Source organism: Theropithecus gelada, chromosome 9 (assembly GCF_003255815.1).
Source record: "Theropithecus gelada isolate Dixy chromosome 9, Tgel_1.0, whole genome shotgun sequence".
In the NCBI taxonomy this organism is placed as follows: domain Eukaryota; kingdom Metazoa; phylum Chordata; class Mammalia; order Primates; family Cercopithecidae; genus Theropithecus; species Theropithecus gelada.
Window position 1 is genome coordinate 115,724,358 of NC_037677.1, and position 27,646 is coordinate 115,752,003.

Here is a 27,646-nt window from a genome sequence, read left to right on the forward strand (position 1 = left end):
CTCAGTGACCAGCCTGAGTGCCCAGCAGTGTGGCAGTGCCACATTCAGGTGGGTCACGGATGAGAGCAGTCTTAGTAGAATTGGAGATGGGGCAGAGACTGTGAAGGCGACAACTCTTTTAAGGTCTGGCTACAGCCGGGCGTGGTGGCAGTGCCTGTAGTCCCAGCCACTCAGGAGGCTGAGGCAGGTGGGTCCCTTGAGCCCAGGAGTTCAAGGCTGCAGTGAGCTATGGTTGTGCCACTGTACTCCAGCCTGGGTGACAGCAAGATCCAGTCTCTAATGAGGCAGGTGACAAGCAGTTTATTTCTTTTTGAGGCACAGTCTAGTTCTGTCACCCAGGCTGGAATGCAATGGCGCGACCTCGACTCACTGCAACCTCTGCCGCCAGGGTTCAAGTGATTCTCGTGCCTCAGCCTCCAGAGAGGAGAAAGGAGGCACTGGGCAGAGGGCAGCAAAGGTTTTAAGCAGCCATCTAGATTGGAGGACGCTGAGTAAGGAAACAAGATTGCTTTTGGGGTCAGAGGCCATAAACAGCGCCCCAGGGGTACGTGTTCCACTTGAAATGGCCTATCCATTGGACGCCTGTGTCCTGGGCACGGTGGACTCTTTGTGTTCTTTCTTCAAATACTCCACTTGAGACAGGTTTATTAGGTAATTAGTGATTTCATAGTATCCTTTCGCAGGCCAATCCCCACTCCAACCATCTCCTTAGCAACCCCAGGGATGTCAGACGGGGCACCCTCCCACTGTCTTCTCCAGCCAGCCTTAAAAACCCCAGACATGCCAGCCTGGGAGTGATCTCAGTGTGGAACTTTAAGTCACCTTGTCAGCACAGACACCTCTGGGGTCCCCAGAAGACCTCTGGCAGAGTTCTCTAAACCGAACCTGGAGAGGTGAAGGTTTTCAAGCAGGAAGCACATAAATTCACCTGAAACTCATGCCTACACCCCTCTGTGATAAAAGATTTCTGTTTCTTCTGTTGAAGGCTGAATTTTCTCTTCATGACTACGGCACTGTATCTGAAAAATAGTTAAATTCACAATATTTCTATTAATAGTTTTTCTTGCCTTAGAAGCCAAGCTAAAAAAATCATTTTCTAAAAGCCACCATTTCAGTCTATCTTTTTCAATAATGTCTAATCTATAGCAGAAAATGTAGCCTATTTTTTTTTTAAATCACCCAAGTAGTAAAGAAACTTTTTAAGCTTTTTTTTTTTTTTTTGATACAGAGTCTTGTTCTGTTGCCCAGGCTGGAGTACAGTGGCACCATCTCAGCTCACTGCAACCTCTACCCTCCAAGTTCAAGTGATTCTCGTAGCTCAGCCACCCGAGTAGCTGGGATTACAGGCGCGCACCACCACCTCTGGCCTATTATTGTTATTTACTTATCTCTATATTTGTTTATAATTGAAACTTTCCATTAAAAAGTTTTAAGATGGCTGGGCACAATGGCTCATGCCTGTAATCCCAACACTTTGGGAGGCTGAGGCGGGTAGATCACTTGAGACCAGCCTGGCTAACATGGTGAAACCCCGTTTCTACAAAAAATACACAAATTAGCCGGGCGTGGTGGTGGGTGCCTGTAATCCCAGCTACTCCGGTGGCTGAGGCACGAGAATCGCTTGAACCTGGGAGGTAGAGGTTACAGTGAGCCAAGATCAGGAGGATTGCTTGAGGTGGGGAGTTTGCAATCAGCCTGGGCAATACAGTGGGACCCTGTCTCTACAAAAAATAAAAATGAGCCAGGTGTGGTGGTACGTTCCTGTAGTCCCAGCTACTTGGGAGGCTGAGGCCAGAGGATCACTTGAGCCTGGGAGTCAAGGCTGCAGCAAGCCATGATTATACCACTGCCCTCCCGCCTGGGCAACAGAGAGAAACCCTGTCTCAAACATACAAACAAACAAAAAACAAATGTGGAAAGAATGTAATGAACTCACATGTGCTCACTCAGGAATAACTATTAACAATTTGCAGATCTCATTTCATCAAGCACCTCCCACACCCAGCAGTAGGGTTTTTTCCCTTGAGTATTTTAAGGCAATTCTCATGTCATGTCACTATGCCATTATCATACGCAACAAAATTAGTAGTAACTCCTTATCTCATCTAAGCACCTCCATGCCCGCCTTGAGCCAACAGGATATTTTCTTTTTTTTTTTTTTTTTTTGAGATGGAGTCTCACTCCGTCGCCCAGGCTGGAGTGCAGTGGCGCAAGCTCGGCTCACTGCAAGCTCCACCTCTGGGGTTCATGCCATTCTCCTGTCTCAACCTCCAAAGTAGGTGGGACCACAGGAGCCCGCCACCACACCTGGCTAATATTTTGAATTTTTAATAGAGACGGGGTTTCACCGTGTTAACCAGGATGGTCTCAACGTCCTGACCTCGTGATCCACCCGCCTCGGCCTCCCAAAGTGCTGGGATTACAACCATGAGCCACCACGCCTGACCCCAACAGGATATTTTCAAAGTCCAGCAAGCAAGTCTTGGCATCTGGGGTCATGTGTGTGACTGACTCCCTTTCCTGCCTCCACTCTGGCCTCTGGGAGTTCTGCCCCTTCCAACCTTGAATGACTCACCTGCCGCCCACCTCCTCGGCCTGGCTGTGCAGGCCCTGCCACCTGGCCCCCAGCATCCTGCCTGTTCCTTGCAGCCTCACGTGCCCATTCAGCCCTTCCCATCCTCCACTGGGGATAAACTCTTCCTCTCCTTCCTGGGCTCAAGTGATCCTCTCACCGCAGCCTTCTGAGTAGCTGGGACTGCGGCTGTGTGCCACTTCACCCCACTAATTTTTTTTTTTTTTTTTTGAGACAGAGTCTCACTCTGTGGCCCCATTGCAGCCTTGATCAAAGATCAGGTGATCTTCCTACCTCAGCTGCCTGAGTGGCTGGGACTACAGGCACATACCACCATGCCTGGCTAATTATTACTATTATTTTTTCTTTTTAATTTTTTTCAGAATAGAGATGAGGTTCAGGCTGGTTTCAAACCCTGAGCTAAAGTGATCCTCCTACCTTGGCCTCCCAAAGTGCTGGGATTACAGGTGTGACCCACCGTGCCCAGCCAAATTTTTATTTTCAGCAGAGACGAGGTCTTGCTACGTTGCCCTGGCTGGTCTTGAACTCCGGGGCTCAAGTGATCCTCCCACTTGGGCTTCCCGGAGTGCTGGGATTACAGGCATGAGCCACAGCCCCTGACCTAATTTTTATGACATTTTATGTAGAAACGGGGTCTCACTGCATTCCCCAGGCTGGTCTGGAACTCGTGGCCTCAAGCAATCTTCCCAGCTTGGTCTCCCAAAGTGTTGGGATTACAGACATGAGCCACCATGCCTGGCCTGAAATTTTATTCTGAGATGCTGCCTCACTCCCCAACCCCTCGCCCATAGCATAGTAATAAGCATAACTATCTAAAATAATTTGAAACTTCTATGTTGTGCTGGCAAAGTTGCTTGAATGAATGATCCTAAAACCTAAACCTATAAAATGTGGATTCTGAGCAAGATCATTCCATAAATATAAATGCTTTTGAGGACATATATATTTATAGTGACAGAAACAAGCACTTAAAATATTTAGCCAAGAAATTGCTGATATCTGCTAGCATCAATAATGTCCTTGACATCTGCTAGAAATTTATGGCAGAGCTTTGGAAATTAAAAAAACTGGCTTTCTGACTTAAAAAAAAAAAAAAAAATGTCCTTGCTGCCTACTAAGCAACAACCCTTGGTAGAGATGCCATTATCTTCAGCTCTCTTTAACAGATAAGAAAATGGAGCAAGTTGACCAAGGTCGTGGAGAAGCTGGAATCTGAGTCCAGGCGGTCTGACTCATAATAAATTATATTAGAAATTATCTACAGAACTGGGCTGTCCAATAGCCACTAAGCACACAAGAGTACCTAATTTAAAATTTAACTTAATTTACAATTCCATTCCCTAGTCACACCAGCCTCTCCTGAAGTGCTCAGTAGCACATGTAGCTCTTGGCTACCATACTGGACAGCACCAATCTATTATAGAACATTTCCATCACTGCAGAAAGTTCTATTGGAGAGGGCGTAGTTAGAGAACATTTTGGAGTATTTAAAATTTCTTTAATTAAGTAGTTTTAAAACATTTCTTTTTATGCCCCAGAAAAAAATGCTTATGAAATAGTGTTAAGAAAAACAGAACCCAAAACTGCACCAAGAGAATTGAGGGATAGAATTAAATATAAATATCATTACAGTTAACCCTTGAATAATACAGGTTTGAACGATACAGGTCCACTTATACACTAATTTTCATCCCCCTACGTCACCCGTGAGACAGCCAGACCAACCCCTCTTCCTCCTCCGCAGCCTGCTCGACATGAAGATGACGAGGATGAAGACCTTGATCCTTACTGAAACTGATGACTCACCTTCATGTAATAAACAGTAAATATATTTTTTCCTCCTTATGATTTTTTTTTTTTTTTTTTTTTTTGAGACAGAGTCTCACTCTGTCGCCCAGGATGGAGTACAATGTCATGATCTTGGCTCACTGCAACCTCCACATCCTCAGGTTCAAGCGATTCTTCTGCCTCAGCCTCCTGAGTAGCTGGGATTACAGGCACCACCACACCTGGCTAATTTTTGTATTTTTAGTAGAGCTGGAGTTTTATTTACCATGTTGGCCAAGCTGCTCTTGAACTCCTGATCTCAAGTTATCTGCCCGCCTCAGTGTCCCAAAGTGCTAAGATTACAGGCATGAGCTACCGCACCTGGCCTGATTTTCTTTTCTTTTCTTTTTTTTTTTTAGACGGAGTCTCTCTCTGGTCGCCCAGGCTGGAGTGCAGTGGTGCGATCTTGGCTCACTGCAAGCTCCGCCTCCCAGGTTCAAGCCATTCTCCTGCCTCAGCCTCCCAAGTAGCTGGGACTACAGGCGCCCGCCACCATGCTCGGCTAATTTTTTTGTATTTTTAGTTGAGACGGGGGTTTCACCGTGTTAGCCAGGATGGTCTCGATCTCCTGACCTCATGATCCACCCGCCTCGGCCTCCCAAAGTGCTGGGATTACAGGCGTGAGCCACCGCGCCCGGCCTGATTTTCTTAATAACATTCTATTTTCTCTAGTTTATTGTAGGAATACATTATATAACACATATAGAATATGAAATATGTGTTACTTGACTTTTTATGCTATTGGTAAGCCTTCCGGTCAACAGTAAGCTATTAATAGTTAAGTTTTCGGGGAGTCAAAGGTTATACTTGGATTTTTGACTACTAACCCCCAAGCTGTTCAAAAGTCAACTGTATTTTGTTTTATTATTTTATTTTTTTGAAATAGGGTCTCACTCTCACCCAGGCTGGAGTACAGTGGTGCAATCACGGCTCACTGCAGCCTCAACCCTGGGCCCAGGTGATCCTCCCACCTCAGCCTCCTAAGCAGCTGGGACAACAGATGTGCATCACCACACCCAGCTAATTTGTGTATTATTTTTTGTACAGATAGGGTCTTACTATGTTGCCTAGGCAGGTCTTGAACTCCTGGGCTCAAGCAATCTTCCCACCTTGGCCTCCCAAAGTGCTGGGATTACAAGTGTGAGCCACTGCACCTGGTCTTGTTTTATATTTTTATAAACTTTGCAGATTTGTAAGAATAACTTATTTACTTTACTCTTATAACTGCAAAATAAAAAACTTTGAGAGAAAAGTGGAATGGGGGCACTTACCTGTCCAATCTGTGGAAATATACTAAAAGAAACTGGCACCATCAGTCCCATTGTCAGGAAAGTACAAGACAGTTTCAGGATCCACAATGACCCTGGGTTTTTCAGGAAAAACTGGGTCCTGTAAGAGACAAGGCATGGCTCACTAGTGATGTGAAACTATCAGGGCTTGTTTATTTTCTGAACAGCTGAATCAGGGCCTGGTTTTTTTTTGCTTTGTTTTTTAATGTTTATTTTTAGTGCACCTGAACAGCTGGATCAGGGCCTGTTCTTTTTTCTTTTTATTGTACCTGAACAGCTAGATCAAGGCCTGTTTTCTCTTTTATTTTTTTTTTTTTTTTTTTTTTTTTTGAGAGAGTCTTCCTCTGTCGCCCAGGCTGGAGTACAATGGTGTGATTTTGGTTCACTGCAACCTCTGCCTCCTGGGTTCAAGCGATTCTCCTGCATCAGTCTCCTGGGTAGCTGGGATTATAGGCGCCCGCCACCACGCCTGGCTAATTTTTGTATTTTCAGTAGAGGCAGGGTTTCACCATGTTGCCTAGGCTGGTCTCAAACTCCTGACCTCAGGTGATCTGCCCACCTCAGCCTCCCAAAGTGCTGGGATTACAGGCGTGAGCCACTGCGCCATCCCATCCCTCCTTGGAAATGTGCTCTGTGTGTGGTCCTAGCAGGCGAATCCCAGCCTCGCCACACTGCAGCTCAGGCACACAACCCAACTCAGGCCTACAGAATCCTTCCCCAGGAGTCTGCCCTGAGGGGAAGACATTCCTGCCTCCCCTGGGGTTTGCTGTAGTCCACCTCTGATCAGGAGGCTGTGAGGCCATGAGCTGGGAGTTACTAGCAAACGGGTCCCTCATCAATATGAAGAAGCCAATCTGGCAGGAGAGAAGGAACCAACACCCACGAGGGTGACAGGGAGGCGCGCCCAGCAAGGGAGCTTCTGTTCAAGCTGCCATGGTCTGCAATCCTTGCCCGTTCCGGCCCTAAAGCCCCATATCTCCCCTCGAGCCTGAGCTCTTGTAGGTTAGGCTTCTCATACTGGGGGCCACAGGAACCCTGATGGATGCCCAGGTCCTCCACCTCATAGACCATTTCTGGCTTCTTCAAAGGGATGAATCTGAATCCGGAGTCGTTGAAGCTAATTTAAAACATGCTTGGAATGGGGGTGCAGAGGGGCGGGCTTGAGCAATATTCACAGCACATCAGAGCCAGGGGAACGTGCACGTCATCCAAGCCCCTCATTCTAGAGGTGAGGAAATGGCCGTGGAAGGTCCTTGGACACGTCAAGGACGCGGGGTAACTGGAGGCAGAGCCTGGGCTGGATTCCCCATTCGGTGGAATCCACGCACCTGGATTTCCATGCCTGCCACAATCTGACTGTCTTAGCTGTGATGCGTGTTTACGGGAAGGTTACTCCTTCCACCCTCTACCACGGTCAGTATCTGACAGGTTTTTATAAGGATTTGACTTTCAGATCCCTACCTGGGGATAGGACCATGCCTCTTACCTTTTAAAAAAGTAGGTGAAGATTTCAGGAATCAGAGCAGAGGTCCCAAACAGCACTGTCCTGGATGCTGCCGTTTCTCTAATAGCCTAGCAAAAATGAAGAGAAAACAGCTTAGGCCAGGCACGGTGCCTCACACCTGTAATCCCTGCACTTTGGGAGGCTGAGGCAGGTGGGTCGCTTGAGGTCAGCAGTTTGAGACCAGCCAGGCCAACATGGTGAAACCCCCATCTCTACCAAAAAATACAAAAATTAGCCAGGTGTGGTGTTATGCGCCGGTAGTCCCAGCTACTCAGGAGACTGAGGCACGAGAATCACTTGAACCTGAGAAGCGGATGTTGCAGTGAGCCGAGATCATGCCAATGCACTCCAGATTGGGCAACAGAATGAAACTCTGTCTCAAAAAAGAAGCTTAGTACAGGAGCAAGACGATTTCTAGGGATCCCACAACTCCTGCCAGAGACAGGCAACAGCAACCCTCCCTTCTCACTCAGAAAAAGGATGCCCGTGGAGAGAGGCGGAGGGGATGCCCGTGGAGAGAGGCGGAGGGGATCCCTTCCACGTTCCTTTCCACATACAGGTGTGTGCAGGTCGGCCACACGTGGTGCCAGAAATAGCTGGGAGGGGATTTACCTCCTCGACTCCACAGTGGTCTCCATCCGTCTGCCAAACGACCCCAAATAAACTATCCACTACGTACAAGCAAAGGTGGCTTCTAGACAGACCCTCACTGAGAACCAAATCATTCCTCGGTGGAAATGCTGGATTTGCCACAGAGGTTCACTCCGTATTTCCCGTCCAAGCCACATCTCCGCCACCGGCCTGTCCTGTGCCTGGCTCGGCAGCAACTCCTATACCTGCCAGTGGGGGAGCCTCCAGATGCCCAGCTCTGAGGACACGGGCACGGCATGGGACCCACACGAGGTCGCCCGTCTGTACCCATTTCACAGCGAATTAAAAGTGTTGTACTATAAAATTGTGTTATGTACAGGTTATAACATGTTTGCAATCTTTTCTATAATGTACATTACTCCACACATTAAACATTTACACATACAATTTACTGTATGGGTGAATATGCACAAAACCATGTACCCCTTAAGGGCACTTTAAGGGACTTGTAAGGGAAATTTTGACTATAAAACAGCTCACGTTAACTTTTTTACTACTTGTATTTATTTATTTATTTATTTATTTTTAGAGACAGGGTCTCACTCTGTCATCCAGGCTGGAGTACAGCGGCATGATCACGGCTTACTGCAGCATTGACCTCCCAGGCTCAAGCGATCCTCCTACCTTAGCCTCCCAAGCAGCCAGGATCACAGGTACACCCTACCACACCCAGCTAACTTCGAATTTTTTGTAGAGATGGGGTCTCACTATGTTGCCCAAGCTGGTCCTGACTTCCTGGCCTCAAGCAATCCTCCTGCCCCAGGCTCCTAAGTAGCTAGCATGTTAACTTTAGAACCCACCCCTGGGTAAGACACATACACCACAAACAGCACATGGTATACCCAAGAGGGGCAGGCACACCTGCACCCATCCTTCCCTGAACTCTGTCCTTCCACTTCCAGCTTCCCATGATTGGCTTTGACCTACCTTCCCAGGCTCCTCCTACTGGCCAGCCCCTGCTCTCTGCTCACACCTCTGCCCTGCTGCGGGTGACAGTCACGCTTGTGCGGTTCCCTCTGCAGGGAATGCCTTTCCCCTCACAAAAGAGAGGAAGCCGAGGAGGGCTGTTTTAAAAATAAGGTCTCAGGGGCCAGGTGTGGTGGCTCACGCTTGTAATCCCAGCACTTTGGGAGGCCAAGGTGGGCAGATCACCTGAGGTCAGGAGTTCAAGACCAGCCCGGCCAACATGGTGAAACCCTGTCTCTACTAAAAATACAAAAATTAGCCGGGCATGATGGTAGGCACCTGTAATCCCAGCTACTTGGGAGACTGAGGCAGGAGAATTACTTGAACCTGGGATGGGAGGTGGAGGGTGCAGTGAGCCGAGATCACACCATTGCACTCCAGCCTGGGTAATAGAGTGAGACTCAGTCTCTAAAATAAAAGAAAGAAAATAAAATAAAAGTCTCAGGGACATAAAGTAAAATTGCTTGACTTCTGGAAGGGAAAAATGGCTGTTGGTGTGCCGTGCGTCCGTCTCAGTGGGGTGAGGCCCGTCTCTGTCCCTTGGTCCCGTGTATGGGGAGGACACCCCAGGTGAGACACCGTCATTAGGAGGCGCTGTGTGCAAAGGAGTGGCTTATGGGGCCAGTAGGGGGAATAATAGCCACGAGTCACCTGAAATCGGACCAACAGTGCCCTCTCACCATCAGATATTGCTGGTTACGCAGTTTCTGAAATTTTAGCTAAAGGAAATGACCTTCCGCGGGCAGGGAAGTGATAGACGAATGCTTATTGCTTATGCACAGTTGCAGACAATTTATTCTTCAGAGAAAAAAAGACTTTTTTTTTTTAAAGCAGGCCAGTAAAGCTTTTCTTTGACCCTAATATGCCCCTCATGCCAAAAATGGAGTTTCTTCTGGTGAGATGGACTCCAAACAACCAGTCAAGCCTGAGGCTATCTTCCCGCTGGGAGGCTGGGGCTCCTGGGGAGACGGGGCTCTCACTGGTCAGGGTGTGTGCCTCCAGAGCCTAGCACCAAGCCGAGGCGCTGGGAATAACTTGCCGTTTCAATATTTGCTTTAAACTGGGTGCAGTGCCTCACACCTCCCAGCGCTCTGGGAGGCCAAGGCAGGAGGATCACTTGAGACCAAGAGTTTGAGACCAGCCTGGGCAACATAGCAAGACCCCCCTCTCTACAAACATTTTTTTTTTTAATTAGCCATGTATGGTGGTGCACACCTGTAGTACTCAGGAGGCTGAGGCAGGAGGTTTGCTTGAGCCCAAGAAGTTGAGGCTGCAGTGAGCCACATTCGTACCATTGCACTCCAGCTTGGGCGACAGAGGGAGACTCTGTCTCTATAAATAAATGAATAAATAAATGAACAAACTTAAAAAAATTTGCTCTCATTCTCCTCTCCAGCTTTACAAATAAGTCACAGCAATAGTAACACCTTAAGTTCACACGGAGTTGCAGAGAAATACAAACACACATGTACATAAAGATGTGCAAGTGAACGTCAGAGCAGCCTGATTCATGATAACCCAAGGCTGGACACAACCCAAACATCCACCGCCTGCGGAATAGAGAAGCAAAATGCAGCACATCCAGGTATGGAATACTACTCAGCAGTGAAAAGTAACAAATGACCAACATGTGGTACAAGATGGATGAATCTCAAATGTGAAAGAAGCAAGATACAAAATACTACTGTGTGATTCACTTATGTATAATTTCTGGAAAAGGCAAAAACTAAGAAGACACAAAAGCAAGTCAGTGGCCGGGCACGGGGGTTCATGCCTGTAATCCCAGCACTTTGGGAAGCCGAGGCCAGTGGATCACAAGGTCAGGAGATTGAGGCCATCCTGGCTAACACGGGGAAACCCCATCTCTACTAAAAATGCAAAAAATTATCCGGGCGTGGTGGCGGGCGCCTATAGTCCCAGCTACTCAGAAGGCTGAGGCAGGAGAATTGCTTCAACCTGGTAGACGGAGGTTGCAGTGAGCCAAGATCACACCACTGCACTCCAGCCTGGGCAGCAGAGCGAGACCCTGACTCAAAAAAAAAAAGAAAAAAAGAAGCAGATCAGTGCTTCCCTAGGGCTGGGGGTAGGAGTGGGCATTTGGGACATTTTTAGGATGATGAAAATGTTCTACAATTGGACTGTGGTGATGGTCACACAACTGTTTCATTTATTTATTAGTATTATTTTTTGAGACAGAGTCTTTTTCTGTCGCCCAGGCTGGAGTGCAGTGGCGCAATCTCAGCTCACTGCAACCTCTGCCTCCTGGGTTCAAGTGATTCTCCAGCCTTAGCCTCCTGAGTAGCTGGGATTACAGGCATGTGCCACCACGCCCAGCTAATTTTTGTATTTTTAGTAGAGACGGGGTTTCACCACGTTGGCCAGGCTGGTCTTGAACTCCTGACCTCAGGTGATCTGCCTGTCTTGGCCTCCCAAAGTGCTGGGATTACAGGCATGAGCCACTGCGCCCAGCCTATTTTTTATTTTTTGAGATGAAGGTCTCTTTCTGTCAACCAGGCTGGAGTATAGTGGTGCAATAACGGCTTGCTGCAGCCTCAACCTCCTAGGCTCAGTTGCTCCTCTCACCTCAGCCTCCTAAGTAGCTGGGACTACAGATGCACCCCGCCACGCCTAGCTAATTTAAAAAAATTTTTTTTGTAGAGACAGGGTTTCGCTATGTTGCCCAGGCTGGTCTCGAACTCATGGACTCAAGTGATCTGCCTCTCAAAGTGTTGGGATTACAGGCATGAGTGAGCCACCGTGCCTGGCTGCACAATTGTTTTAAATTCACTAAAATTCATCAAACTTTCCTCTTACAATGGGCAAATTTTACAGTATGTAAATTATATCTCAATGAAGGTGTTTGAAAAAATGTCTCAGCCGGTGTGGTGGCTCAAGCCTGTAATCCCAGCACTTTGGGAGGCCGAGACAGGCAGATCATGAGGTCAGGAGATCGAGACCATCCTGGCTAACACGGTGAAACCCCGTCTCTACTAAAAATACAAAAAACTAGCCAGGCAAGGTGGCGGGCGCCTGTAGGCCCAGCTACTCGGGAGGCTGAGGCAGGAGAATGGCGTAAACCCGGGAGGCGGAGCTTGCAGTGAGCCGAGATCACACCACTGCACTCCAGCCTGGGTGACAGAGCGAGACTCCGTCTCAAAAAAAAAAAAGAAAAAATGTCTCTTTCGGGTGTTGTTTCTTTCCCCAGGGGAAAGCACAAATGCAGTCCTGGGTGGTTTGTTTTTGTTTGTTTGTTGTTTTTGAGATGGGGTCTTGCTCTGTTGCCCAGGCTGGAGTGCAATGGCATGATCTCGGCTCACTGCAACCTCCACCTCTCAGGTTCAAGTGATTCTCCTGCCTCAGCCTCCCGAGTAGCTGGGATTACAGGCACCCGCCATCACATCTGGCTAATGTTTTCATTTTTAGTAGACATGGGGTTTCACCGTGTTGGCCAGCATGGTCTCAAACTCCTGACTGACTGTGAGTGATCCAACTTACGGTTGGTTTATTAGGTCCGGAACCTTCATTTCAAACTTGTGACCTATTTTTTTTCTGGCAGCAATTTCTCTGTTACTTATAATTATTTTGTCTCTGTCACAATTCGTTTAGGTAAGGAGCTATGCTACTAGATGGTCTGGTGGAAATACCATTAGCATGTATCTGATGGTTTATAATTCAGCTTTGTCAGTCAGTGATAGGATTACTTTAAATCGTAATACGTTTGGTGAGCTGAATAATGACATATTTACCGATGGAATGAACAGCCATCTTTTCTGACCTCCTCTGCCACCAACACGCTGGCCAGTAGAGGGACGTACCCTGGCTGGCTAAGGGAGTCCCCGGGATCCCCCACTGCCAGAAGCCCGGTTAGTCTCTTCACTTTGTATCAGGGCTGTTCCACTCTGCTTGATATGTCATTTGCAAACAACTACAGTCTTCAGCTAAAGTCATTTCACAGGGACCAAAAAAGATCTCACCTGCTAAAAACATTATTTTAGAAGTCTACACCCAAAATGAAAACACCATAGACTATACTAGGTTCTCACAGCTGAATGCACTCAGTAGTCACTGTGCTGAACTGAATGAAAGAGTACTTTGGCCAGGCCCAGTGGCTCACCCTTGCAATCCCAGCACTTTGGGAGGCCAAGGTGGGCAGATCACTTGAGCCCAGGAGTTTGAGACACAACTGGACAACATGGTGAAACCCCACGTCTACAAAAAGCACAAACATGAGCCACGCATGGTGGTGCATATTTAGAATCCCAGCTACTTGGAAGGCTGAGGTGAGGGAATCACCTGAGCCTGGGAGGTTGAGGCTGTAGAGAGCTGTGATCACACCATTGCATTTCAGCCTGTGCAACAGAAGGAGACCCTGTCTCAAAAAAAAAGAAGAAGAAGAAACTAATAGTAAAAAGCATTCAAAATTGAGGCCTTGAAAAGGAGTTTTGGATCAGAAAATTCAATTTTCTAAATCCATTCTTGATGAAAGTAGTCCTTAGCAATGAAGACTATAAGGACATCTGCTGAAGTGGGAGAAGCAGGGCTTCTCTTAACCCCAGAGAGGGGTGTCCACTGACCTCTGTAAGTGCAGAGCAGGCTGGGAGGGGAGTGGCCCCCAATCAGCACACACTGGGAGGGCAGATATTAAACTTGAAGGACAGGATCTCACTCTCAAAGGTGCCTAGCACTTGTCAGATGCCTGTCTGTGGCAGTCAGCTTCATGGGTCACCATAGCAACAGTACCCAGTTATTTAATCCAGCACTCATCTAGTTGTTGCTGTAGGGGTATTCTGCAGACATGGAGCACATCTGCAATCAGCTGACTTTAAGAAAAGCAGGTTACCACCAAGCACAATGGCTCACACCTGTAACTAGTACTTTGGGAGGCCAAGGTGGGCAGACCACCTGAGGTCAGGGGTTCGAGACCAGCCTGGCCAACATGATGAAACCCCACCTCTACTAAAAATACAAAAATGGGCTGGGTGTGGTGGTATGCACGTAATCCCATGGTGGTAGCTGGTAATCCCAGCTACTCGGGAGACTGAGGGAGGAGAATCGCTTGAACCTGGGAAGCAGAGGTTGCAGTGAGCCGAGATCACGCCATTGCACTCCAGCCCGGGTGACGGAGCAAGACTCCATCTCAAAAAGAAAAAAAAAAAAAAAAAAAAGGTTACCTTCCACAATGTGGGTGGGCCTCATCCAATCAGTTGGAGGCCTTACAGGCAAAAACTGAGGTTTCTCAAAGAAGAAATTCTGCCTCAAGACTGTAGCAGCAGCTCCTGTCCAAGTTTCCAGCCTCCAGGCCTGCTCTGCAGATTCCCACAATTGTGCAAGCCAATTCTTTAGAAAAAATCTCTTAATAGACATGCACTGCCCAGGTGTGGAGGCGCACAACTGTAATCCCAGCACTTTGTGAGGCCAAGGTGGGAGGATCACTTAAACTCAGGAGTGAATGGGAGGGACAATGGAGACAGAGGTACATGCTTTTCTTCTGAGAGATTTCAAAAAGGAATTGGGGGCCAGGCATGGTGGCTCACGCCTGTAATCCTAGCACTTTGGGAGGCCAAGGTGGGTGGATCACTCGAGGCCAGAAGTTCGAGACCAGCCTGGCCAACATGGTGAAACCCTGTCTCTACTAAAAATACAAAAATAAGCCAGATGTGGTGGTGTGTGCCTGTGGTTCCAGCTACTTGAAAGGCTGAGGTGGGAGGATCGCTTGTGGTAGGGAAGCAGAGGTTGCAGTGAGCCAAGACTGCAGCACTGCACTCCAGGCCGGTGCGACAGAGCAAGACCCTGTCTCAGAAAGAAAGATTATGTACATATATCCCATTGGTTCTGTTTCTCCAGAGAACCCAGACTAATGCCCCGTCTTTTACACATCAGGGGGCAAAATGAAAACTTTCTCTCTCAGCACGCTAAGGAAAGATGGGTAAAGAAAGGTTGAAGGTAGACATGAATTTGTCACTGGCTTCCAAACAGAAAAGTCAAGTCTTTGCCCAAAAGGCAAGCAGCTATAGCTCCATCGTGTCTCTTACCTTTGTCCCAGCAATTGTGGAATGGCCCAGGACATTGCCTTCCTTGTCCATGACCGCAATCCCCTTAATGGATTCAATATTTCGGGACATGTAGACATTCATTCCACTGGCTTGCACTGTAGATGTAAAGAAGTAAAGAATACCCAACACGGGGGTGAGTCTTGTTCCAGCAAAGGAACCTCTCTTTGGGTGTCTGCCTACTGCAAGCCTCTTTCTCTGACAGCTGGCCTTTCTCGACCCTCAGGTGGACACCTGCCACAGGCTGGGCCAACCAGGTGCTCTCCTGGGGCTGTGGAATTAGGCTCAGAGCTGCTGACCACTCAGTCTTGGATCCTGACCACAGCCTGGGACCAGTTTCCAGCACCCCTGCTTCCTTACCGGATTCCAGGAGAAACCCTGGGATCCTGGAAACATATCCCTCACCTTTGCTTAAGTTGTAAGGTTTCCTTTTCTTTTTGAGACAGAGTTTCACTCTTGTTGCCCAGGCTGGAGTGCAATGGTGCGATCTCAGCTCACTGCAACCTCTGCCTCCTGGGTTCAAGCAATTCTTCTGCCTCAGCCTCCAGAGTAGCTGGGATTACAGGAACCCGCCACCAGGCCCGGCTAAGTTTTGTATTTTTAGTACAGACGGGGTTTCATCATGTTGGTCAGGCTGGTCTCAAACTCCTGACCTCAAGTGATCCGCCCACAATGGCCTCCCAAAGTGTTGGGATTACAGGTGTGAGCCACCATGCCCGGCCAAAGCTGTAAGGGTTCTATAACACCATTTCCTCAATTTTACCACTGACATCAGTCTGCCAACTCTTCAAACTGCTATGATTCCCAAACTCAAATTTGGAGCATGACATAGTAAACTTGCAGGCTGGCAGAGTCAAAATATTCAGCTAATATCTCTGTCACCCCACTGGGTTGGAATCCCTATACTAACCATTTGCTTGCTGTGTAACTCTAGGCAAGTTACTTCACCTCCCTGTGCCTCAGTCTCCTCATCTGTAAATAGGAATAATAATATTTCCTATCCATAAGTTGTTGTCGGGATTAAGTAAAATAATGTATGTAGAACGTTTATATAGATAGTCTTTAAAATGTAGGGCCAGGCGTGGTGGCTCATGCTTGTAACCCCAGCATTTTGGGAAGCTGAGGCAGGCGAATCACTTGAGGCTGGACGTTCAAGACCAGCTTGGCCAACATGGTGAAAGCCTATCTCTACTAAAAATACAAAAAACCAATTAGCTGAGCATGGTGGCGCACACCGGTAATCCCAGCTCCTCGGGAGACTGAGGCAGGAGAACTGTCTAAACCCAGGAGGCAGAGGTTGTAGTGAGCCGAGGTCACGCCACTGCACTCCAGCCTGGGTGACGGAGCGAGACTCCGTCTCAAGAAAAAACTGTAATTTGCGTTTCCAGTCTTGTGTTCATTCTTTGGCCATTAATGTGGGTATTTACAGAAAGTGTCACCTCTCAGAGCAAGGACCTAATTTGGGCTTTGGGGGCCTGCAGGGCCGCAAAGGCCACCTGTCATCAGTCACAATGTGCCAAGGCAGCCAGGTGCCTCTGGAGATGAAGGAAGGCTCACAGACCACAAAGACAGCCCCCGCCCAGACTGCAGGCTCCAGCCCTTCTTGCTCACCGAGGAAGACCACAGGTAAGAGTCTCTTAATCCAAGGGTTAGTCAGGCCATACTTCATCTGGATAAAGTGAGGCACTACCTAGAAAAGAAGAGAGAAAAATCATTATTTCATGGGACTGAAAAATCAGCAGAACCTACTCACTAGCAGAGAGGCCGCCCTGACCTAGTTCCTGTTACAGGTCAGACCGCTGCCAGGGCCCTTCATGTATTTTTCAAATTCCTGCAACATGGAGGTCCTCTCCCTGTTCATCTAAGGAGTCAACAGGGGCTTAGAGAGAGGTATGAAAGTTGTCGAGAGTTGGCCAGGTGCGGTGGCTCACGCCTGTAATCCCAGCACTTTGGGAGGCCGAGGCGGGCGGATCACGAGGTCAGGAGATCGAGACCATCCTGGCTAACACGGTGAAACCCCGTCTCTACTAAAAATACAAAAAATTAGCCGGGTGTGGTGGCGGGCGCCTGTAGTCCCAGTTACTCGGGAGGCTGAGGCAGGAGAATGGCGTGAACCTGGGGGGCGAAGCTTGCAGTGAGCCAAGATTGCGCCACTGCATTCCAGCCTGGGTGACAAGCAAGACTCCATCTCAAAAAAAAAAAAAAAAAAGAAAGTTCTCGAGAGTCACAGAGCCATTAAAGGTTTGAGCCAGGATGAAGGCCCAGGCTTGTCTGATGCTAACATCTCCATCTTTCACCAGTACAGTGTCCTGACATCCAAGGCAATACACAAATTATATAACACAGTTTATATAACATATTTATAACACACAATTTATATAACAATTTTTAAAAAGATAACAGTACTGGCCAGGTGTGGTGGCTCACGCCTGTAATCCCAGCACTTTGGGAGGTTGAGGTGGGCAGGTCACCTGAGGTCAGGAGTTTGACCTCAGGTGACCTGCCCACCTGGCCAACATGGTGAAATCCCTTCTCTACTAAAAAATACAAAAAATTAGCTGGGTGTGGTGGCGCGTGCCTATAATCCCAGCTACTCGGAAGGCTGAGGCAGGAGAATCACTTGAACCCAGGAAGCAGAGGTTGCAGTGAGTTGAGATCATGCAATTGCACTCCAGCCTGGGCAACAGAGCGAGACTCTGTCTCAAAAAAAAAAAAAAAAAGAAAATAGAAAATAGAAAAAAATAAAAAGATACCAGTACCATGTATATGCCTGGAAACTTAGACTATTAACATGATTATTTTGGGATAATAGGATTACAGGCGACTTTTATTTCCTATTCATACTTTCTAAATTGTTTAAATTGGAACATAAATTTGTAACTAGAATAAATAAAGCTTCCTGGATTCTGAGGAATAAAGAAGATTTGACAGATTCTAAAAATACTTACTCCTAAGAAGGTTGAAGAAGCAATGGCTCCCGCCATTAATAATGATCTTTCTAGTGGTTTACAAGTCTAAGGAGAAACAAAAGTACTTATTTAGCAAATACCACAGTTTTATCCAGCAAGGATAATTTTAAAACAAATACATACAACAAATTCCAAAAGAAATAACAGAAAACCCCACACCCTCTGCGTCTCATAATACTCACATAACTTCTGTTTCCATTGATGCTGTTGAACGCTGTCATGTAGGTATAGAGGAAAACCTACCGAGAGAGGGGCAAATGGATCGCAGTTTGGTTTCAAGCATCACAGAATTTAGTAATCGTGAAACAGGAAGAATGGCTACCTGAGGTAAAATCACAGACTTGATCCCTTTTGGTGGCATCATTGACAAAAATACCTTTTAAGAAGAAAGTGGAACACAGTTACAAGTGTTTCTGTGGAGGGAGAACTTGCGGTAGCAAAGAACTTCCCAGGGGAGACGGAGAATTGAGCCCCACGGAGCTGGGGCAGGAGAGGCTGGTGGTGGGTACAGGGGCTGCCAGTTGGTAGACAAGGTTGAGTGAGAGCACCTGCCAAGCACCAAACTAGCAGCTCTAAGGACATCCAGGAGCACACAGCAGGCCGTCTCAAGGGCCTTAGTACAGCAGGGTGGCTAAGATGTACACATCTGTTAGCTGGGCGTGGTGGCTCACTCTTGTAATCCTAGCACTTTGGGAGGCTGAGGTGGGAGAATCACCTGAGGCCAGGAGTTCTTGACCAGCCTGGCCAGCATGGTGAAACCCTGTCTCTACAAAAAACACAGAAATTAGCCGAGTGTGGTGGTGCGCACCTGTAATCCCAGCTACTCAGGAGGCCAAGGCAGGAGAATCACTTAAATCTGGAAGGTGGAGGTTGCAATGAGCCAAGATCGTGCCACTGCACTCCAGCCTGGGAGACAGACCAAGACTCCGTCTCAAAAAAAAAAAAAGAAAAAAAAGAAGTAGTACATATTTGCTAGGGGAAGCAGACAGGAGCCAGCCTGTGATGTGGACAAGTACCTCCTGGGCTGGGAGTGGTGGCTCACGCCTATAATCCCAGCACTCTGGTAAGCCAAACTGGGAGGATCCCTTGAGCCCAGGAGTTCAAGACCAGCCTGAGCAATGTAGCAAGACTCTGTCTCTGGTAAAAATTAAAAAATTAGCCCCATGGTGGTGAGTACCTGTAGTCCCACCTACTCAGAAGGCTGAAGTAGGGGGATCGATTGAGCCTAGGAGTTTGAAGTTACAGTGAGCTATGATTGTGTCACTGCACTCCAGCCTAGGCAACAGAGCAAGACCGTATTTTACAAAACAAAAAACGGTCCAGGCATGGTGGCTCATGCCTGTAATCCCAGCACTTTGGGAGGCCAAGGTGGGTGGATCACCTGAGGTCAGGAGTTCGAGACCAGCCTGGCCAACATGGCGAAACCCCGTCTCTACTAAAAATAAAAACACTAGCTGGGCGTGGTGGCGGGCGCCTGTAATCCCAGCCACTCAGGAGGCTGAGACAGGAGAATTGCTTGAACACGGGAGGCAGAGCCTGCAGCAAGCTGAGATTGTGCCACTGCACTCCAGCCTAGGCGACAGAGCGAGACTCTGTCTCAAAAAACAAACAAAAAAACAAAACAAAAAGCACCTTCCGAGGACTAAGGTGGGAAAGCCCCACGGGGACAATGCCAGGTCCCAGGTGAGGGGCTGTGTCAGACGAGGACTTGGTGGCGAGGGGTTTGTGCAGGGAGCGCATCCTAACTCACTGGCCGCTTCTCCAGTGCTCTGTGCATACTTGGTGTTTGGGAAAGGGATGACCTTGCCAAGCTGTGGCCTTCCAGAGGCCCGGATGCCTGACTGGGAGGGTGTGGGGAGGGGGAGGGAGTGGAGACAACGACATATGAATGGCAGCCATGGGTTATCAGTGGGGGTCCACAACCATCTATCAGGCAGTCATGGGACAGGGGTCTGGAGCTGGAGGGACACAGCCGAGGTTAGGAGGAGAGTGGCCATCTTCCCAAGCTCATAGTCTCCTAACGGCGAATGTCTGCTTGCTCACCGTGGGCGCCATGAAAGGCAGGAACGCTGGCAGGAGAAGAGAGGAGGTGTCAGTGACCGCAGTTGCCCAGGCAGAGGGGGCCAGAAGGGGACCACCCACCTAAGCACCTCTTCCCCAGCTTCCACAAGGCACAGACCTCAAAGGACTTTTTCCACTCATTCTTTTTTTTTCTAATAAAATGGTGGGTCAAGGTCTCAGCACTTTGCTAGGCTGGGGCTGGAGGATGGGTTGAGGCCAGGAGTTTGAGACCAGCCTCCATTTTGTAGAGGTAGTGAGACCCCCATCTCCACAAAACATTTAAAGAAGGTTATGGCAGGATGACCCTGTGGACCCAGCGACTCAGGAGGCTGAGGAGAGGAGGATCCGCTGAGCCTGGGAGTTGGAGGCTGCTTTGAGCTATTATGGTGCTACTGTACTCCAGTCTGGGTAACAGAGTGAGACCCTGTCTCTAAAAATGATAATAATAATAACAAAGTATGTACATAAAATTACTATAACATGGCTGGGCATGGGGGCTCACGCCTGTAATTCTAGCACTTTGGGAGGCCAAGATGGGCGGATCACAAAGTCAGGAGTTCGAGACCAGCCTGACCAACGTAGTGAAACCCCGTCTCTACTAAAAATATAAATACAAGCTGGGGATGGTGGTGGGCGCCTGTAATCCTAGCTACTCGGGAGGCTGAGGTTGCAGTGAGCTGAGACTGTGCCACTGCACTCCAGCCTGGGTGACAGAGCGAGACTCTGTTTAAAAAAAAAAAAAAGAAAAAAAGAAATCCTGCTGGGGGAAAAATAATTGAAGCAAAGCAGGCAGAGTTTTCTTTTTCTTTTTTTTGTTGAGATGGAGTTTCACTCTGTTGCCCAGGCTGGAGTGCAATGGCTCGATCTCAGCTCACTGCAACCTCTGGCTCCCAGGTTCAAGCAATTCTCCTGCCTCAGCCTCCCGAGTAGCTGGCACTATAGGCATGTGCCACCACAATGCCCGGCTAAATTTTTACATTTTTAGTAGAGATGGGATTTCACCATGTTGGCCAGGCTGGTCTCGAACTCCTGACCCCAGGTGATCCGGCAGGCAGAGTTTTCTAAGTGTTAGAAACTACATCTTCCCAACCCACTTCTGAAAATTAGAGCCGACTCACCTGCAGGTCGAAAAAGCTTGGGGATCAGGTTGCTGCTGTCGGGATGCACTGTGGCCTTCAAGAGGAGAGATGCAAGGTTAGATGCAAGAGGAGAGATGCAAAGATGTCTGGTTTCGTTATTTTAGGACACTAAAAATTAGGAAGGGACTGAAACTTACAAGACTCCGCTTCCAAGCTTCTTGTATCTTAAAGGAGAAAAAAGAACAGCTTTGTTTCATTTTAAATATTTTTTAAGAGACAAGGTCTTGCTCTGTCACCCAGCCTGGAGTGCACTGACACAATCCTCACTCACTGCAGAGCAGCCTCGAACTACTGGCTTCAAGCGATCCTCCCACCTCACCCTCCTGAGTAGCTGAAACTGCAGGCTCATGCCACCATTCCCAGCTAGAGATGGGGTCTCGCTATACTGCCCAGGCTGGTCTTGCACTCTTGGCATCAAGTCATCCTCCCAAACCATTGGAATTACAGGGGTAAGCCATCACACCCAGCCTTAAAAAAAAAAAAAAAAAAAAGGCTTTTAAAGGTGGCTCAGCACCAAAGAATCTCTTTGCCAGTCTCATTTCTGGGACCACCTTTGCTCTATCTTTCAGAAAGTGAAGTCCAGAGCTGTTTTCCACCACATCGACAGAACAAATCAAAATCAATGGATCGTATGAATAAACAAATGAACTAATGGCAAGCAGAGATGAGCCACACAGAGAAACTGACCAGAACATTAAAAAGTCCTGTCTCTACCCTTGGAGAAGACCAACACCTAACTTATGCCTCAGATGAGTCCCCGAATCCGGCTTGCCTCTGGCTCAGAGCAGAGCAGGCCGTGTGCTGACGACACACTGTGCCATAAGCCAAGTTACTTGCAACAGAGCCAAGCTGTCAGCCCAGGGTCCCCAACACATTCTTAGAAAAAGTAAGTTAAATATGTGAGCTCTCCAGAGGCTGCCTTGAGGAACTGGTGTCTGTGAGCTCCAGAAAGCCCCACACACTGCGAGGTAGATAAGGAACCTCGACAGGCTCGTTTGAGCCTATCAGCAGGAACACCGCCTGCAGTGCAGAATAAATTCTGACGTCAGAGGCCTGTCTGAATTCTGGAGTTTGCCATGGGCCTCCAGGAATCAGCTGCAGGGAATCCCCACAAATGTCCACTGCATAGGAGGAATCTTGCTGTCTGGTTTATGGGACAAAATTCTAACTACATTTTAAAAACTAACCCAGTTTTGTAAAGCTGGTCCTCTGGGCAGTATATAACAATGACAGCATTAATAGCCAATAGAACAGTGGCTCCCAAGGGAAGGAAAAAAGAAAGAAAAGAGATGGAGAGAGAGATTAATGGCCAAATTCCACCTGACCATGCAGGCAGAACCATCTGAGAGCAACTACACCCAGCCTTCAACCAGCCAGACCTGGGCACATGGAACATACCCTTTGGTCCTCCGAGGCGGGGTTGGAAGCATCTTCATTTGTGCACAATAGTTGCCTCGAGTTTTCTATACTTTCCTAAAATTAGACATCAAGAAATCAAGTAATGATCTCAAATTGTTCAGGTTTATCCCCAGATGTAGGAATCACCAGCTCACTCACTAGCATGCACTGGACTTCAACTGCATGCCTGATTTCAAGCCACAAGGTGCCCTAGGCTCTGTAGCCATTAGGATAGCCCTGAGTACCATTCAGATTTACGCCTTCCTCTTCCTAGATGCTCCAGCAGCTGCCCGCAATCGTGCTGTCACCTCCCCCACTCTCTGATGTCAACTGTCTCACTGAATGGTTACCACCATCCCCTGGCTATGCATGTCAGAAACCCGGAAGTCTTTCTCCCTCACCCACTTCCACGTCTAATCAGTTCAGTCTTACCTCTTTTTCTTTCTTTATTTTCTTATTTTTTTAAGAGACAGAGTCTCCCTCTGTTGCCCAGGCTGGAGTGCAGTGGTGTGATCACAGCTCACTGCAGCCTCCAACTCCTGGGCTTAAGTGATCCTCTTGCCTCAGCCTCCCAATTAGTCGTGACTACAGGCACAACCCACTACACCTGGCTAACTTTCTATTTTTATTTGTACAGATAGGGTCTCGCTATATTGCCCAGGCTGGTCTCAAATTCTTATTCTCGAGAGATCCTACCATCTCAGATTCCCAAAGTGCTGGGATTATAGACACGAGCCAGCCTCCATTTCTTAATTTGAGAAAAAATAATTAAATACAAAAATTACAAAGAATGGCTATACACTATAATCCCCTCACCCAGAATTAACAACTGTAAACATCTGGTTATATTTGCGTCTAATTTTATTACATTTTCTTTCTTTTTTTTTTTAAAGACAGAATTTCACTGTTGTCGCCCAGGATGTCAGTTTAGCCAGTCTGTCCTCCATCATGTGGAAGATTTGTTTCTCTCTGAATCACCCGGCCTGGGCCTGATATTACCTGTTAAACAAATGTACGCTTTTCTTTTTCTTCTTTTTTTTTGGATGGAGTTTTGCTCTTGTCACCCAGGTTAGAGTGCAGTGGCGCGATCTCCGCTCACTGCAACCTCCGCCTCCTGGGTTCAAGTGATTCTCCTGCCTCAGCCTTCCAAACAGCTGGGATTACAGGCACCTGCCACCACACCCAGCTAATGTTTGTATTTTTAGTAGAAATGGGGGTTTCACCATGTTGGTCAGGTTGGTCTAGGACTCCTGACCTCAGGTGATCCATGTGCCTCGGCCTCCCAAAGTGCTGGGATTAAAGGCATGAGGCATGGCACATGGTCAGATGTATGCTTTTCTTTACCCCTTCCAATCTGACAAGCTCATTCAGAAGGAATACACACAATAATATATGCAGATTGTTATTTCAACTGCTTTTAAAAGGGACATGTGGGCTGGGCCTGAGGTCAGGAGTTGGAGACCAGCCTGACCAACACGGAGAAACCCTGTCTCTACTAAAAATACAAAATTAGCCGGGCATGGTGGCGCATGCCTGTAATCCCAGCTACTCTGGAGGCTGAGGCAGGAGAATCGCTTGAACGTGGGAGGCAGAGGTTCCTGTGAGCTGAGATGGTGCCATTGCACTCCAGCCTGGGCAACAAGAGCAAAACTCGGTCTGAAAAAAAAAAAAAAAAAGGGACACGCGGTCTTTAAGTTTCAAAATAAAATGTGAAATTCATTAGCTCTGAAGACAATACTTACAACTGAAATGAACACATTTGTAGGATCTAATAATTCTGTCCATTGAAGAAATCGTCGAATAAAGGACTTATGAGGGAGAAAAGCAAGAGAGATTAATAGCAGCAGAAAAATAAAGACATAGTAGTAACAGTTGGCTTTTTTTTTTTTTTTTTTTTTTTTTTTTTTGAGAACCTGCCAGGGTCTGTGATCTGCCTTTTACTGGCATCAACTCCTGGGATCCTCCCAACCTCTCCATTCTCCAGGTGAGGAAGCTGAGGCTTAGAGGGACTCATGAATGTACTCAAGGCAACACAGCCAGTAAATGATTCAGCAGTCTCTGCCCTTAACCGCTCAGTATCAATTGCCCTTGAGGGCGAAAATCCCAGACTTTGGGGTTCAAATGGTCCTATGTTCATATCTCACATATGACCTCAAAGCAACGGCCTAGAAGATCTCAGAATCTGTGGCCTCACTCTCTGCTTGCTATAAGGCTTCACTCCAGTGAAAAAGGATGGACGCCCCATTAAGGGCTCAATGGTGCAGCTGGGGTCACACTAGGTAAACGAGGTTTGCTCCAGCAAACCCCAAACTTTGTAGTGGTTCTGGCTTTAAGCCCTGGTTCTGCTGGAGCAACCGGAGCTCACTGTCCCTTCTCAATTTCCCCACCTAAAACAACAGGGCTGGACCCCACTTTAGGAGAGGCCTAAAAGAGAACCCTGTAAAGCCCTGGCTCCCTGATTCGCCACATGCGGCTAAACCCAGATGTGCTGCGAGTGTAACAAACGCTGGATTGGAAGACTTCGCACCAAAAAAACGAGTAAGATATCTCAGGAATGTTTTGTACTGATTACATGTTGAAACGTTAGTATTTTGCACCTGCTGGGCTAAATGTACTGTATTGTTAAAAATTTCACCTTTTCTTTTTATCTTGTTTAACGTGGCTACTGGAAAATGTTTAATTGCCTGTAAGGCTCACATCTTATTTCTATTGGACGGTGCTGCCCTAGACGCCGCAGGGAGGTGAGTCCTGCTTATTTCCTGTCCAAGGGTGGCTTCCCAAAGCCTCGGGGCTCTCACCGAGAGTGGCTGGGCTTACCAAGGTGGGAGGGCCTGTTTCTCCCCAATCTGTTGCTCAGCCACAGCTCAGGGAGTAGGGAGCAGCCACCTGCGCGAACTGGGCCCCTCCAAGAGGGCGATCTGGAGGATGACGTTGCGGTCATGGGCAGCTTGGGTTTCCCCTGCGTCCCCTCCCGCGCCCTAAGGGGTGAAGGCCGGTGGTGCGCGTACCCCGCACAACTCCGGAACGAGGAAACGGAGACGGGGGGCGCCCACGTGGCCTGGCCAAGGTCACCGGGGCCACCCCGACACCATGCGGCCCGGCCCGCCCCCTCCCCGCCCCCAGCCGCGCGGGGCCCGGGGCCGTACTTGGCGCACGGTGGTGATCCAGAAGCGCACGTTGGGCTCAATGAAGGCGGGGACGGCGTCGCTGCATCCTAGGAGCAGCCCGTGTTGCGTTTCCTCCTCTTGTTCTAGGGACATCTTGTGCTGGCTAGAGTGGCCGCCGCCGCCAGGCCGCGCGCGGAGGAGGAGCCGGGCGGCGAGCCCCGCCCCGGGCCGCGCGCACCCGCAGTTCCCGCCCCAGGCCCGCGCGCCCGACTTCCCGTGTCACCGCGCCTCGGGGCCCTTGCGCGCCCGCTGTTCCGGCGAGCCCAGCTCTCCCACAGGCCATGTCTTCCCAACCCTGCTTGCCCTCCTCCGCACATTTGGGGAGCCGGGCCGTCTCCAGGCCCCAAAGGGTCAATATCGGAACCCCATATCACAGCATCTAATGCGAAGATCCCCAAAGGTTGTGAGTGAGGCCCTCCGCAACCTCACCATGCGCTCCTGCCGCGCCCTACCCGTGGTCATTGCCCTGGAAAATCCCTCCGATTGCCCGCGAATTTCAGGGTGCATGGTGTTGCGCAGTCAGGCCGGCGGCATCATGGACTCAGCCCAGTGAAAATGTCAAATGCGGTGCCCCTTATTCAAGTTACTGAGAATTTCAAGAGAGTAACACCAGAGCATCAAACCAAGTATAGGGCCCTGGGCACAGTGCACTATCCCTCAGCCCGACAGGTTTTTTTGGTTTTTTTTTTCCAGTGTTGGGGCAAATTCAGTTCCTTCACCTGCCCTTCCCTAGCACAGGAGTGGGTGGGGTCTGTGTGTGTGCACTTAAATTCATGGAAGCCACAAGCGTGCCTAGGTCATTCAGGGGGCCTCCGGAGTCCTGGACTGGGGGACCCAGCACACCGCCTAGGTGTGTGACCCTCGCCAAGTCAGTATCTCAAAGTCTATTTTCTCATCCGCAAAAGGCGGATAACAATTGCACCTATCTCAGGGTTTTGTTTCGGATCAAAGGAAATAAAATATCCCTAACACAGCACTGAGCTCTCACAAGTGCTCAGTATTGGCCATTAACCTCCAGCGGGCCAATTCCTTCCCTTGCCCTGCCCCTCCTGGGACAGGAAATCGGCTCATGTTGTCCTTCAGGCCTGTGTGACTCTGCTTCTATATTTGCTCAGTTTGCCTCGCTCACTTTTCTTAACCTCCAAGGGTTCCTCCTCTTCCAGGAAGCCTTCCTGACCCTCCCAGTTGAGTAAGGTGTCCCCTCCACTTCTACCCTTATGCCGCAGAAATCCATCTAAGCACCGGTGCAGCAGTAGCGTGCTGTTCTATTCTGTTGTCTCTACCCTCCAGGATGTCACAAAGCCAGCCCGCTGGCCTGCTTCCCCACTTTGGACCGCTATGTCCAGTCTTTAACAAAGGAGCCAGAGTGATTATCCTACAAGTTGATGTCACGCTTCTTTTCAAATCCTTCCTGACATTCCCCACCCCAGAACAGAACCTCAAGTCCTTGGCTTGGCCAAAAGGCACTCTGGGACCCCCACCACCGCCCTAGTCACCGGCATCCTAGTAAATCTGCATCCACTCTGAGTCCACTCTTGCCTTACGGCCTTTGTGTTTTCCATGCCCTCTACCTAGAAGCCTCTTATCCCAGTAACACTCTCACTTCCTACACGTTTACTCTCCCTTGAGGCTCATCAAAACCCCGAGATAGGTACAATTATGGTCCTCATTTTACGGATCAGAAAATTGACCCAGAGACAGGCTCTCCCTTAAGGCCTTCCTTAACAACCCCGTCTAGAACACCTGCAACTCCGCTTCAGCAGAGCTTCACTCCACATTATTTTCCTTCCACTCTACTTTTACTACATGTATTGTGTTTCCCCTGTAGAACGTAAGAGCTTAAAAGCAGGGGTTTGTCCTTTGTTTCCTCCTGTGCCTGGAAAACAGCACCTGGTGCAGGGTAGGCACTCAAGGATTTACCGAAACAATGAGTAAATGTTTCCCTATCTGTCTTGCCCCTAAACCTGTCTTGCCCCTAAACCGAGTTCCTTGAGTGTGGAACCAGCATCTTATTCTCTTTGTGGCCCCTGAG

The 27,646-nt window shown here is 48.5% G+C and overlaps 1 protein-coding gene across 2 annotated transcripts; it reads right to left on the reverse strand.

Moving 5' to 3' along the window:
• Nucleotides 1–612: 612 nt before the first annotated feature.
• Nucleotides 613–25,754, reverse strand: SFXN4 (sideroflexin 4). 2 transcript variants are annotated; one of them, XM_025395461.1, is made up of 14 exons: nt 25,594–25,754; nt 24,190–24,255; nt 22,448–22,522; nt 21,187–21,213; nt 21,029–21,083; nt 19,893–19,918; nt 18,172–18,225; nt 18,032–18,088; nt 17,829–17,894; nt 16,492–16,570; nt 14,863–14,978; nt 7,196–7,281; nt 5,692–5,809; nt 613–1,019 (listed from the first exon to the last, which is right to left on the reverse strand). In XM_025395461.1, the coding sequence occupies exons 1-14, from the start codon at nt 25,705–25,707 to the stop codon at nt 942–944; spliced, it is 1,017 nt and encodes a 338-aa protein (XP_025251246.1). In that variant the 5' UTR covers nt 25,708–25,754; the 3' UTR covers nt 613–941. The 2 variants fall into 2 exon arrangements, with proteins under 2 accessions (XP_025251246.1, XP_025251245.1); XM_025395460.1 differs by having other exon boundaries at nt 16,492–16,566; nt 17,825–17,894.
• Between the last annotated feature and the right edge of the window lie 1,892 nt (nt 25,755–27,646).